This window comes from Toxorhynchites rutilus, chromosome 1, assembly GCF_029784135.1.
Source record: "Toxorhynchites rutilus septentrionalis strain SRP chromosome 1, ASM2978413v1, whole genome shotgun sequence".
Lineage (NCBI taxonomy): Eukaryota > Metazoa > Arthropoda > Insecta > Diptera > Culicidae > Toxorhynchites > Toxorhynchites rutilus.
The window spans coordinates 113,622,168-113,636,656 of NC_073744.1; the positions used below are offsets into that span (position 1 = coordinate 113,622,168).

At 38.3% G+C, this 14,489-nt stretch overlaps 1 protein-coding gene across 6 annotated transcripts in view; it reads right to left on the reverse strand.

The window, feature by feature from the left end:
* The window catches only part of LOC129773821 (protein singed), a 65,460-nt gene that overhangs the window by 22,858 nt on the left and 28,113 nt on the right, over window positions 1-14,489 (reverse strand). For all 6 annotated transcript variants that reach the window (XM_055777481.1, XM_055777494.1, XM_055777476.1 and 3 more), the window contains exon 2: window positions 13,765-14,050. In XM_055777481.1, the coding sequence (XP_055633456.1) occupies window positions 13,765-13,966 (202 nt within the window). In that variant the 5' untranslated portion in view covers window positions 13,967-14,050. The remainder of the gene's footprint in view (window positions 1-13,764; window positions 14,051-14,489) is intronic.

Here is a 14,489-nt window from a genome sequence, read left to right on the forward strand (position 1 = left end):
AGCAAAATGGGGGTAATAAAAGAGCATAGAAATCGAAAATGGAAACAAGAACGGAAACGAACGCAACGCCAACGTCACCGGTCAATGCTCAACGCTCAACGAGCAACCGGCCAACGGCCAACGCTCAATGAAATCCATCATGTTGCCATTTTCGGATCTCTGGTCGTTTCATTTTTCCTAAATATGGATCTGAAACTCATTTAAAAATAAAATCCACTGCAAGCGATGAAGATCTTCTTGACTTACGCGATAATCATCTGAAATTATTAACCCTCCTGTACTCGCGTGCAAAATCATAACACGTATACTCGCGCACGGTGTCACAGACCGAAAATTGAACTTCTCTGTAATGTTGACATTGTGTATTTTTCAGGCTTCATTGGCATTTTTTTGAAGGAGAGGGTACGATTGAATGGAAAAACTCCAAAAAATATGTTTTCTTCGTCTTTATTATGTTTTAATAGTCATCTAATTCAGCCTCATCAAAATAGAGTAATTTTCGATACTCCAACACAAATAACGAAATTCGAATTTCTCACTGTTATTAATTAAAAGTAAGCAACTGCATATAATTTATGGAAGTATAAAGAGCTATAAAATAGCATAAAAACGTATTAATCGATTTTGGTTTCATTGGAGTAAGAATCAGAACATAGCATAACTGCATGCTCGAAACAAACATATTTTTTACATTTCATGCGGTTGTTGCGTGTTTTTAGAGTATTTTATCGAAGAGAAGAATGCATAACGACCTTCTAGATAATTACCAGATGATAAAGGTTCTGGAATAGAAAGTTTGCATATTTCTAATATACTTTGTCTCTGTTTTCATGGTAAACTAAGAATTAATGCCTTTTTTAGATGGGGCATAAAAAGATGATATGAAAGGATTTCTAGGAATTTCTTTTTATTTTTCTTGTTTTCTTGACGTTATTGTCCATTATAAAAAAAAATATCCCCGAAACTATAACTATTAAAAATTATCATAAGCTACCGATTTGTTTATAGTTTACTGTTTACTATTCTTCAACAAGTGAAATTCTTTCACAAGTGTGTATATGTATGACCATTATATTTAGCGAATAAATAAAACATTCATATTTTGCTTTTGAACGTATGAATCTAACGACGAATAGTCAATATATGGATCCGTTCAATCCAGTTAGAAAAGGCAATGAAATAAAATAAGAATTGCCTGGTAATGATCGTATGCATTATATTCAATCAATATTCTGCGCCTCTAACATTATTTTATACATTTCATTCAACAATATTCTAGAATATAAAAGAGGCACTTGTCCAAAAAAGTTACTCCTATACTCGCGTCGGTGTGTCAGACAGAAAGTGTTAAAAAAGTGGCACACGTCTTCTTTGTACCAACACATGCGAAACGCTAAACGATGACGAACGACGAATAACGAAGCTAGAGAGAATCGCAAAGTCGTAGTGTTGATATTTTCTGAGAAATGAACGAATTATTGATTTCTCGGTCCGACAGACCAATGCGCGAGTATAGGAGTGTTTTTTTTATCCCATTTATTTATTTAAGGCTCATTAGCATTTTAGCTGTAACAGAGCCGAATTTTAATCGTGTACATGTCACATGGTTATCATATCTATAATTAGTACTTTACACAGTTGCCGTTCGCCAGTATTCCTTCTATACCATTACATATGGTACATTCACACAGTAGCCATTTAGGCGTAAGAGTATTCTTTCTGTTCTTCCATTATCCAGTTGGATCACCGGACAGCGGAGACAGTTGATTGATCATTGTTGAGTTATTTATAGAACAGCAGCCCGATGTGTCTTGCAGAGCAGAGCAGTTGTATGGATGAATCGATCTTATTTCGACCGTGGATCGATCTCCATCGCTGATGATTGTTGCGTGGACGTAGTTATTCAGTAACAACACAAAGATGGTCAATGAGGGTCCTGAGTTTTGAACTCACGATCGATCGCTTACTAAGCGAACGCGCAACCAATGTGGCTACGGAGACCCCCTATAGGAGTGTTAATAGTAAGGAAGGTGCCGAATACAGGTTTTTCGAATCTCATTCGTGCTGTTTCTTTCAATATGCTAAACAAGATTAAGTCCTTCTTTCGTGGATAAATTTTGATAATTACACTTCGCAGTTGCTTTTGTGATTGACGCGATATTGCACAAAGAACAAACTGAATAACATACGAAAACTATATATTTCCATGGTACAGTCAAATATAAAACGAAATCCTCAACTCTTCTGGGACTTTGTGAAAACCCGGAGATCATCCACCCGTATTCCATCCATGTAAAATACGGAGAATCAGATGCAAGTTCGAATGCAGAAGCAGCGGAACTTTTCGCTACATTCTCCGAGAGTGTGATCAGCAAAGTATCGCCCGTTTGTCGTCGCAACGGTTTTGCTCACATACCATCGTATGACATCATATTTTGAGTTCTTCAGTTCACCTCTGAAGATGAAATTTAAGAATTTGAGAAACTTGACACCAAGAAAGCATCGAGTGCAGACGGAATACCTCCCTTGCATCTCAAGAACTGCTCTTCCACCTTGAGGGCGTCCATTGCACTTATATACAACCGTTCTCTGCGCGACTGATCATTCCCTACTGTATGGAAACGTGCCTCTATTGTTCCAATCCATAAATCTGGAAACTGCATTTATGTAAGCAATTATCGTGAAATATCAATACTTAGTTGTTTGAGCAAGGTCTTCGAAAAGTTAGTACACAAGATATTGTACAACGCGTCATCTTCGATCATCTCCGATAGCCGACATGGCTTCATGAAACATCGGAGTACCACGACTAACTAACCTGATGTGTTACGTCACAGCTCTATCTCGTGAAGCTCAGGCGTCAAGTAGATTCGGTGTACATTGATTTTTTGAAGGTATTCGACACTGTTCCGCATATTCATGTCATCAACAAAATAAAGCACACGGGTTTTCTCGATTGGTTTATGGAGTGGCTATGGTTGTACTTGATCGTTCCGCGTACGTGTTGGTTAATTCTACAAAATCTGGACTATTCAGTATCACGTCTGGAATACCTCAGGGTAGCGTCCTTGGCCCTCTGATCTTCAACCTCTTTGTCAATGGCCTGTCTTCACTGCTCTCTTCATCTAAGCTTTCATTTGCCGACGATCTGAAATTTTATCGGAGCATCACCTCGCCCCTGGATTATGTCGCCTTGCAAGAAGATATAAACACAGTTCTGACATGGTGTGGCGATAACGGCATGCATGTCAACAGTAGGAAGTTCAAGATTATCTCCTTCAGTCGCCGTTACAACCTTGCTTATCACGAATACTTTATGGAAGCGAACTCACTTGACCGGGTCAAATTCATCTGCGATCTGGGAGTAACCATTGAAACCAAATTCAGATTCAACGAACACGTAAGAATCTCGACCGCCAAAGCTCTACACTCCGCGCCCAAAATTTCACCGATATACACGCATTGAAGACGATCTACTGTTCTTTGGAGCGCAGTATCCTGGAGTATGCTGCTACTGTCTGGTGCCCATATTATACATCGCATATAAGTAGTATTGAAAGCAGAGGAAGCTATACGGTTTGCACTACGTCAACTGCCATGGAATGATCCTATCGATCTTCCTTCCGACCGTTGCCAGTTGATCGACTTGGAGACCCTATCCAGCAGGCGGGTCGATATGCAGCGCTTATTCGCTTTTTACTTGCTACGAGACAATGTTGACTGCTCCGAACTTCTGGAACAAATCTCGTTCTATGTTCCACCTCGACATTTTCGGAGTTCGTGTCTTTTGGCACTTTCCCGTCACAGGACCAACTATGGCTACAACAGTCCGTTCGACTCGTGTCTTCGTGTGTTTAATAAAATCGGTGACGAATTTGACCCAAAAGCACATTGCATAGTTTTTAAACAGGGTGTCGACTCAAACCCCGAAAAAAATTCCCTGATTTTCCCTGATTTTCCAGTGATTTTTGAGAAAATTTCCAGATGTAGACTAGTCAAATTTTCTACTAATTCTGTAGCTGTAATTCTAAAAACATTTGATTAGCTAAAACAATAAAATTTATGAACTTAGATTTATTAACACGGTTTAAAGTTAACTTGAAGGATCCCTAAACACTAATACAAAACACAATACACTAATACACGTCATTTTCATTTTGATTCGGATCAATTTCCCTGAATGATTTAAACGAAATTATTTGTTCTTGCAATCTTTCGGCTTCCTTCTTTGTGTTTTCCAATTTTTTTCTCGTTTCGCCTGGGGAGATTTCACTTTTTCTCGTAGCCGTTTCATTAACTTTGATTCATTTGACACAAAAGCTTCTTTCTTCGGGCTTTAATTGTCTTCTAGATAAAACTAGCTTGACATTTTTATTGACAACCTTGTCGCATAGTATAACCATTTCCTTACGCTTGTTTTCATAAAAACATTTGATGTTAATAGGAAAGCCCTCTCATCGTTGGGGTTTCCACACGAGAGTCTGAAGACCATTTTTACTATGGTAAAAAGTTCCGTGAACATATTGTGCAATTCCAAATGAAATTGAACTAAAAATGTAGATTTTCAAAACTTGTATTTTTGATTCGAATGAAAGTTTGTTTTCCGTTTGGGTTGGAGGAAATATGAGTTTTCCACAGCATTTTGGGCATTTTTTGACTCAAGTGTAACTTTTGAAAAGATCGTATCGATTTTAATCATTATTTATTTATTTATTTCACCATCTTACAGACTGTATAATTATAAACTAATTAGTCTAAACATCTTATTCTAGAACTAAACACATTTTTGGACACAGTAAAATCAAACTCATCACAAACATTGTTGAACGATCGCAAACATAGATTAAAACAGTTATTAAAGCCATAAATTGTTCGGTGGAAAGGAATTATGAATAATGGAGAATTCCGGAAACGACGAGGAGGAAAATTCCACGGAATCTGTAGAAATCTGTAGAAATTCGGGGCAATCCACGTTGTCGGTTATAAGGTCGAAGATGAAGAGTCGCTGTTGTTTTTTGCGCCTAGCAGAGAGGGTTTCTAAATCGATCAACATGCAGCGATCAGGATAGCTGGGAAGATTGATTGGATCATTCCATGGGAGCTGACGCAGGGCAAACCGCATGAAATTTCTCTGGATTCGCTCGATCGCAAGGATTTGCGTAACTTGGAACGGAGACCAAACTGGAGAAGCATATTCCAAAATACTTCGAACTAGTGAGCAGTACAGCGTCTTGAGGCAATACACATCGGTGAAACCAAAGGCATGACGACGGATAAAACCGAGTACAGTGTATGCTTTGGCGGTTACTATACATATATGTTCGTTGAATTTCAGCTTAGAATCGATAGTTACTCCTAGATCACAAATAGAATTCACGCGTTCCAGAGGATCCAGTCCCATGTGATAATGACGACCAATAACAACTTTGCAGCGAGTAAAGGATATTGATTTGCACTTCTTGTTGTTTACGCGCATGCCGTTGTCGCCGCACCGATTACCAGGCGATTTATATCTTCTTGTACGGCCTCGCAATCGCTGATAGATGTTATCAATTGGAAGAATTTCAAATCATCGGCGAAACTCAGTTTTGATGAAGAAAGCAGCTCATACAGGTCATTGACGTAAACGATGAATATCAGTGAGCTCAAAACATCCTTGAGGCACACCAGATGGAATGTTAAATGTCCTGGAACGCACGGAATTCACCACCGCAAAGGCCTCGCGACCGGATAAGTACGAGTACAGCCATTCCATGACCCATACTGGGAATCCTATGTGATTCAGTTTGCCAATGATGAGATTGTGCGGTACCGTATCAAAAGCTTTGGCAAATTGATTTTAGTAAGAGAAATCTTTGATAATGTATATCTCAAAAACTATGAGTCGTACTGAAATAGTATCTCAGAAAGAGTTATAGTATATTGATGTCCAAACGCGAGAAAAATATACACTGAGAAAAAAAATAGTACATTTTATTTTTTACAAAAAAAAAACGTTAATTGCAGTATCTAAAATACATATTTCTTATTTATTTATTTAATTTTTTCATATATAATAGAAGTCATGTAGAAAATTTAAAAAATGGGTACAAGATGGTAAAACTATTTTTTGACGAACTTTGTGGAACATCGAATTTTTGTATGTTGACTATTATTTTTAGCCACAAATTATGAATCCTGATGTGATTTAAAATAAAGAAAAAACCTCTTTACCAATCTACTTCTAAATGCAGCCATTCTCGAGATATTTAAATAAATATTTATAATTTGTTGTCTTTTTCAATTTTTTTTTCAATTTATATATGTATTTTTTAATTTTTTCATATAAAATAGAAGTCATGTAGAAAATTTAAAAAACTAATACAATATGGTAAAACTATTTTTGACGAACTTTGTGGAACATCGAATTTTTATGCATTTTCGAACCTTCGAAATTTTGTGTGTTAACAATCATTTTTAGCCACAAATTATAAATTCTGATGTTATTTAAAACAAAAAAGCTTCTTATCAATCTCCTTCTAAAAAAAAATCATCCATTCTCGAGATATTTAAAAAAATCTTTATAATTTGTTGTCTTTTTTATAGTAAATAGGCTCTTTTAATGTGTTTGTCGTGTTATACCGTTATACCGTTATATATGTTCATGAAATTTTATGAATTTGCTTACAATTTGCAACAACTTTTTCAAATACATACATCATTATGTTAAAAAATATGTATTTTAGATATTGCAAATTAATGTTTTTCTTGTAAATAAAGTACCATTTTTTTCATGTTTGGACATCAATACTTTATAACTCTTTCTAAGACACTATTTCGGTAGGACTCATAATATATTAGATATAAATTATCAAAGATTTCTCTTACTAAAATCGACAGGCCCTTTTCAAAAGTCACTTGAGTCAAAAAATTCCCAAATGCTGTGGAAAACTCATTTTTTCTCCAACCCAAGCGAAATACAAATTTTCATTCGCATCAAAAATACTCATGTTTTGTCATTTTTCGATTTCATTTGCAATTGCTCTATTATTCCAAACTTGTTGCTTTTGTTGCAAGCAATATTGTTTCAGTGTAAGTCGAATCGTTTTCTAGCCATTTGTTGATAGTAATCAAAAATGAAAGGATCAAGAGAAGATACGGCTTTCATCGTAGGATACATTAACGCTTCATAAGCGTTCAAACCCGTGCATCAAATTGCAGCATTTGTCAAATTTTCTGAGCCCAACCATTCTTGTATGCACTCTATAAAATATACAATCCGAAAGTCCCCAAATTCAAGACTTTTTCTTCTCTATTTCGAAAGTCGCGTAAAATGATCAATTCAAGTTAGTGCCTTTTATCGACACCAGAGGAAGTTCATTCAAAGATATATTTTCCAGGTCTCCTATAAAAGCTGCAAGTTCATCTGATACTTGAAAACTCCCAAGAATTTTGACGTCACGCAACGATTGGCCATCTCCTTCTGTTCTTCATCCCAAAATCTGTTACATAGATCCATATGCAACTTCTTTAAATTCTTGTTAAAAGATTCGTCGAAATCAACGACAATGTATAGCTTGTTTTATGCAATGTTTCATTGAGGTCAGATTTAGAATACACTTAGTTAGACTTCCTTAGCTTTCTGGCTGTCATGAAACATTACAACCATGTCTTTTTAACACGTTCGTCGCTCAATGCGCTGTTTTGAGCTTTTCGCGAGGTCCAAATTGCGGATGATTTATTAGATGAAGACCAAACATAGTTCGTAGACAACTTTTACATGATCTAGTGAAATTTCTTTCTATTTGAAGACGAACTGACAACAATAGCACATGCCAAAGTCATCTTTTTCGGGTTTCGCAAAAAACTCCAGTACAAACCTTCTGTACTAAAAATCGATAAAAAGTATAGTATAAACATTATAATAATATGATTATGATTTTATTATTTTTCTACATATCCTATAGTTACATTTAGGTGTCTATGCTGTCAAACTCCTTTTGAAAATCCTATTAAATTTGAACGAGGAAAGTGTCACCCATATCTGGGTGACGGGGCGACTAAAGGGTTAAGCAGTGCGGAGTGATTTGAGACACATAACTCTTTCCGGAAACCACGGAATCTCTGTATCTCCACAAGAACTTTGATAACATGGTTTTGAAGTATGAATTTATCGATAGTTTTCGAAGGGAAAATAAAAGGGAATTTGTTGAAGTTGAACTGCAGGCACTGATTGCATAAAGGGTGTGTCACATCAAATTGCATCACGGAAAAAACGCTGTAGAAATTCGCCCAGTAGACCGATTCTTTTGAAAATTTTAGACAGTAAAATAAAAACTATTAAACAACTTTTGGCATTTTCTTTTTATTCATACTTCGAGCCCAAGCCCGTATGCTCGCACCTTCCTCTTTATCCCGTCCATAAGGTTCTGTACAACGTCAGGTTGTAGTTTTTTTCTAACAGAAATCCATTTTCTCTTGAAGTCCGCCTCCGATTTGACAACTTTTGGGTTCTTCCGGAGGGCCTGCTTCATAATCGCCCAATATTTCTCTATTGGGCGAAGCTCCGGCGCGTTGGGCGGGTTCATTTCCTTTGGCACGAAGGTGACCCCGTTGGCTTCGTACCACTCCAACACGTCCTTTGAATAGTGGCACGAAGCGAGATCCGGCCAGAAGATGGTCGGGCCCTCGTGCTGCTTCAATAGTGGTAGTAAGCGCTTCTGTAGGCACTCCTTAAGGTAAACCTGCCCGTTTACCGTGCCGGTCATCACTAAGGGGGCGCTCCGCTTTCCGCAAGAGCAGATCGCTTGCCACACCATGTACTTTTTGGCAAACTTGGATAGTTTCTGCTTGCGAATCTCCTCCGGAACGCTGAATTTGTCCTCTGCGGAGAAGAACAATAGGCCCGGCAGCTGACGAAAGTCCGCTTTGAAGTAGGTTTCGTCGTCCATTACCAGGCAATGCGGCTTCGTCAGCATTTCGGTGTACAGCTTCCGGGCTCGCGTCTTCCCCACCATGTTTTGCCTTTCGTCGCGGTTAGGAGCCTTCTGAACCTTGTATGTACGCAGGCCCTCCTGCTGCTTGGTCCGCTGGACGAATGAACTTGACAAATTCAGCTTATTGGCGACATCCCGGACCGAACTTCTCGGATCACGTCTAAACTGCTTAACTACGCGCTTGTGATCTTTTTCACTGACGGAGCATCCATTTTTGCCGTTCTTCACCTTCCGGTCGATGTTTAGGTTCTCGAAGTATCGTTTTAGTATTCTGCTGACCGTGGATTGGACGATTCCCAGCATCTTACCGATGTCCCGATGTGACAACTCCGGATTCTCGAAATGAGTGCACAGGATTAATTCACGACGCTCTTTTTCGTTTGACGACATTTTTCCAAATTTACGAAAAATTGACAGTGAAGCATGGCCAACGTGATCTATACACTCTTATCTGATTATAAGCGAAAGCTGAAAATATAATTCCTAAAAATTAAAAAAAAACACCCTTTAAGTAAGTGATAGTCAAACTAGTCAAATGCAATTGTTTTGGTACCATTAACTGTTTAATTACTGCAATAATAAAAATTCTAATCTACAGAATTGCATTTTTCCAGATTAGTGACGAAAATCCCTGATATTCCCTGATTTTTCCTGATATTTTTTGAATTCCCTGACCATGTTCTTATAGTAACCAGAGGAAGGAAAGAAGGTTAGTAAGATGTTCGCAGAGAAGTCGCCTCTATAGCGCGGTTCTCCTGTGATTATTCAATTTCAGATCAACAATCAATAAGTAACGAATATATAACTCTTAGATATTTTATCATTCGAATAAAGTGACTATCATACTACTTTATTGAACCGAAATAAGAATTATTAACGTTCAAAAGACGAATCGATTCCTTCTCGGTAAAATATTCTCTACTCTATATGATACATTTCGTATTCTCTACTATCGAATCCATAGCCAATGACATCATTCCTAAATCTATATCGAATTATGATCGATACTTCATTTTTCGCTGAAGTCACCGATAAGTCTGGTGGCAGAAAAGCAATGGAATTGGGAGAGAAGAGCATAGTGTTTAGGGAAGCGAAACCTTTTTACCGGTCTTTTGTAACCACTACTAAATGGATTTCCGACCGGGCACCGGCTTATATACAGATTAGTGTAATTTCAATAGCCTGTTTTCAAAGTAATTTTAAAGCTTTTCAAAGTTTCCGGGTCAAAAATGCACAAGCATCTTGGACAATTTGTCTTTCGTGTGAAGTGATTATCATACACTAACAATGTTCGAGAAAGCAAGCAATGTGTCGAGACGATGTTCAGTACCAGTGGAGGCCACTACGGCGATCTGATTTTACATTACGACGAAGCGTTCTCACAGTTTCGCGACACGGACACTTTGTCGCGCTCCAGGATCCTGAAGTTGTAGCATTCCCGCAGACTGACAAGTGCAGTAAAGTTCATAAACGAGCACGTTCTTCCGCACCACTTGGTTGATGCTGAAAACATGGAGGAGCTGAAACTGAAAGTTTACTGTGTTGCTGTGCCGACCCCTCAAAGTTTACGATACCGTGTTAGCCCAAGAGGCAAAGGAGATTGGAGCAACGGTGCGAAACAAGCGCGCCGCAATTGGAAGGCTGATGGCGTACAAAAGAGGCAGCAGATCGGCGAAAATATGGGACTTGGAATCGTCGATATTGCCGCACTGTGTGTACGACAACTATACCGGGCTGTGTGCACCGCTGAGACAGCGCTCTGCAGTTGGCGCAAGCGGAGTACAAACTTAACTACAATCTGCAGACAGTAGAGAAGAAGATTGCAGCTTGAAAGCAGAAGGAGGTGCATGGTGTTCACCCCCATCAACTGGAGCGGCCACACGTCAACAAGGCCACATCTAATTTCTAGCTTACACGTGATGAGCTCTCTTCAGTAATAAAAGTAATAGAAGTAATAGATATGACCAGCCTTGATCCACCACAACCATCCAGATATTATGGTATACCTTAAGAGCGACCGACAAGTCACCTTCATCGATGTCGCTATTCCACTGAACTAAAATCTGGAAGAGAATCATCAAATAGGTCCAGTCGTTCTTTCTGGAACTGGAACTATTCCAAAGACGCTTCTGGAAGCGCTAAACGAGCTGAACATCGAGAAGGAATTGTCCGGCATCCAAAAGTCGATCATCCTTAGCACCTGCGCGATTGTCCGACAATTCCTCGATCAGGACTAAAAACCACAAGCATGCAGATACGTGCGTCCCGCAGAGCGAGTTCTCCTTTGGCATTAAGAAGCCTGGGATCAGATAAAAATTCTAGCTAGATTTGCCTAGTTAAAAACAGGAAGTGGGTTATATCTATGGTATAACCGCAAGGGTGACGTAGGACTATCGTTGATTTAGAGATCATTTGTTTGAAGTTGAATCTGAATTCATTCTGAATGAATGAATATTTGGAGAACTTCGAAAACGAGAGCGTTACGTTGGAGGCACAAGGTTTTATGCATCCAATATTGGATACGGAAATATCCTACTGATGGGGTAGAATAATCTTCAGAAGCTATCCTGTTAATTGCGATTGATTGAACAATCACAAAACCAAATGTATTTGGTCACAGTGTTACATGGATAAAAAACATTAAAATAAACTCTTTCACATGAATGTAATTTTAAATTCCCAGAGGAACTGGCAGATTATTTTCAGTAACGATTGGATATTTCCACATTTTCCTCGATACTGGAAGCCCACCAGTGGTTTATGCTAACTCGATAACCGTCTGTTAATAGCACTTGATTGAAACATATTTGGTCACAGTGTTACATGGATAGAAAACAATCAAATAAACTCTTTCACATGAATGTATTTTTAAATTCCCAGAGGAACTGGCAGATTATTTTCCGGATCTTTCTCGATGCTGAATGGCATCCAAACGGAAAGAATTCCGCGCGTGTATGTGTGTGTGTGTGTGTAGCGGCTGCTTCGAGATCTTCTTGGGGAACCGTTTGTGGCATCACTCTCCTCCTGATGGATTCCCTTCTGGCCTAAGATGCACAAACAGGCTCTTGGTAACACCGTTCATCCGCGCTTTCATGATAAACGAAGAGCTTCACCACAACAGCGACAACATGCTCCAATCGCTGTTCAATTATAACTGAGTGGATTTCCGAGCGGCGCTCGCTTATATACCGATTGGTGATTTCAATAGCCTGTGAGCAAATTTAAGACTATTGAAACAAGTTTTTGGATCAGAAAGTAACAAGTATAGAACGCGTAGACATTTTATCTTTCGAATGAAGTGTTTATCATAACATTTCGTTCAGTTGTTTAGGGGAGCTATTAACACTCAAAATCTCGGTCTCCGGCGTAACGCCTTCGTTTTCGAAACTTTGATTTTACACCCCGGCATAGAAATGAAAGACGTAGTCCTACGTCAAAAGTGATATAATTGCAAAAAAATAGTTATCTCCGTTCAAATGCGTTTGTGGGTACGACGATTGCAAGGAGTGATCCCAAAACTCATGAAAATGAAAGATACGAATCGTTCGTTCCGAGGGTACGCATAGCATTTTGTAGTTTTGGTACAGTTTGCGATGAGGTGTTCATTTACTCCATACTTTGATCGATCGGCTAAAAACGGCCGATGAAACGTTCACAGGAGTTTAGGGGATCTTCTTTTTCTTATATGGCACTAACGTTCCTAGAGGAACTCCGCCGTCTCAACGTAGTATTACTTGCGTCATTTTCATTAGTACTTAGTTGAGATTTCTATGCCAAATAACACGCCTTGAATGCATTCTGAGTGGCAAGCTCTAGAATACGCGTGACCACAGTGCAAGTCAGAGGAAATTTCTTTGAAGAAAAATTTCCCCGACCAGAACGGGAATCGAACCCGAACCCCCGGCATGTTAGGTTTGACGCTAATCACTCGGCCACGGGAGCACAGTTTAGGGGATACACTTGGCTAAAATTTTCCTGCTAACATTAGAACTTACTGCAATATTTGCAAAATTACAGAATTCTAAAAGGCTATAGAAAAAACGTGTTTTCGGCACTTTTTCAAAATTGATGCAAATAATTGAAATAATCATTTTCTCGACAAAGCAACAAATAAGCCTTGCACAGAATTTATTGGAGTTTTCAAAACTACCTCAAAGACGAAGTGGTAATTTTTCATTCGAACAGAAACATGGAGAAATCTTACAGGAAATACTAGCAATCAAATGTAAGCTATTTCATAAGGTTAATTGGGTTCGCTATTGAGTTGGGTAGCAAAAAAAATTGCGCTAGTCTACAAATAGTTTGGAAAAACAGAAAGAAATCGATTTTTTATTTCTACCCTATATTTTTGTCCACTACATCCACACACACCCAGATAAAAATATGTTTGTGAAATAATCCAAAACTTAAAAATTTAAGCTTCAAAATAATGTTATCTTCAAAAAAATAAACAAAATGAAGATTTGATTTTTCACAAAGCCACATCATTTCGCAATCACTTAAAAATTTGGACTTCACTCTCTGTTCTTTCAATTTTATTGTCGAGTGTATAATATATCACAAAATTGAACAGAATCATAAATTTTGAATCTTAAAATTTATCATTTCATTTCACAAAATCTAACAAATGTAAAAAACAACTAATACGAACCTAAAATTGTTTCTCACGCGCTCTCGACTTTCAAACTTATTGATAAATTCGAAAAACGAAAAACGATATACCGAATTCTCATTCTCAAGTCAGCCACTGACGGTTATCTAATTTTGTTTATCAATTGCAGGTACTTACTTTCACCGGTGTTGGATGGCTCCAGTGTCCACAGCTGCTTCTTCTTCAGACTAGCTCCGTTAGCATTCAGTTTATAGCCGAACGTTTCGGCCGTCATATACTTAAACTGTCCATTTATAAGCCCAATGGTCCACCAACCTTTCTGCTGGTTTTGTGACAAAATATCACCGTTAGTGTTGATCTCGTAACTTGAGCCATTCATATTGGCGCCGCTGTTTGCTGCTGCTGATGCAAATATCTTCTACGGTCGTCTTCTTGCCGATGGCGGTGTTCCAGAAGTTGTTTTCTGTAAGGAATATACGTGAAGAAACAGAAATTGATTATTAGTGTGTCAAGTGAAGTGAAGCATGGTGATAATCGCAATCGCTACTTGTGTGATAGTCCTGGATTCTCTTATACTGTGTGTGTGGCATGTCTGATGGAAACATTCGCCCGAAGATGCAACTGTTAACGGATAAACATAACTAAAAGAGGTTTCAAATCAAATATAATTGTGATGCAATTTTCAATTAGCTCTCTTGCCATTAACTAAGTGCAATTCTACATTAAGGCGGACATTTGCTTCTGACATTCATGGTTATGAATATAGCCCAGTATAGTAGTGTACCTCCACACTTTATACAGGCACGGTAAATGAACTGCAATAAAATAAATGCAAAAACTAAGTGCCACTGTCTGATTTGCGGTCAAGCGATTGTTCACAATGCTGCGAAGAAAAACGCCCA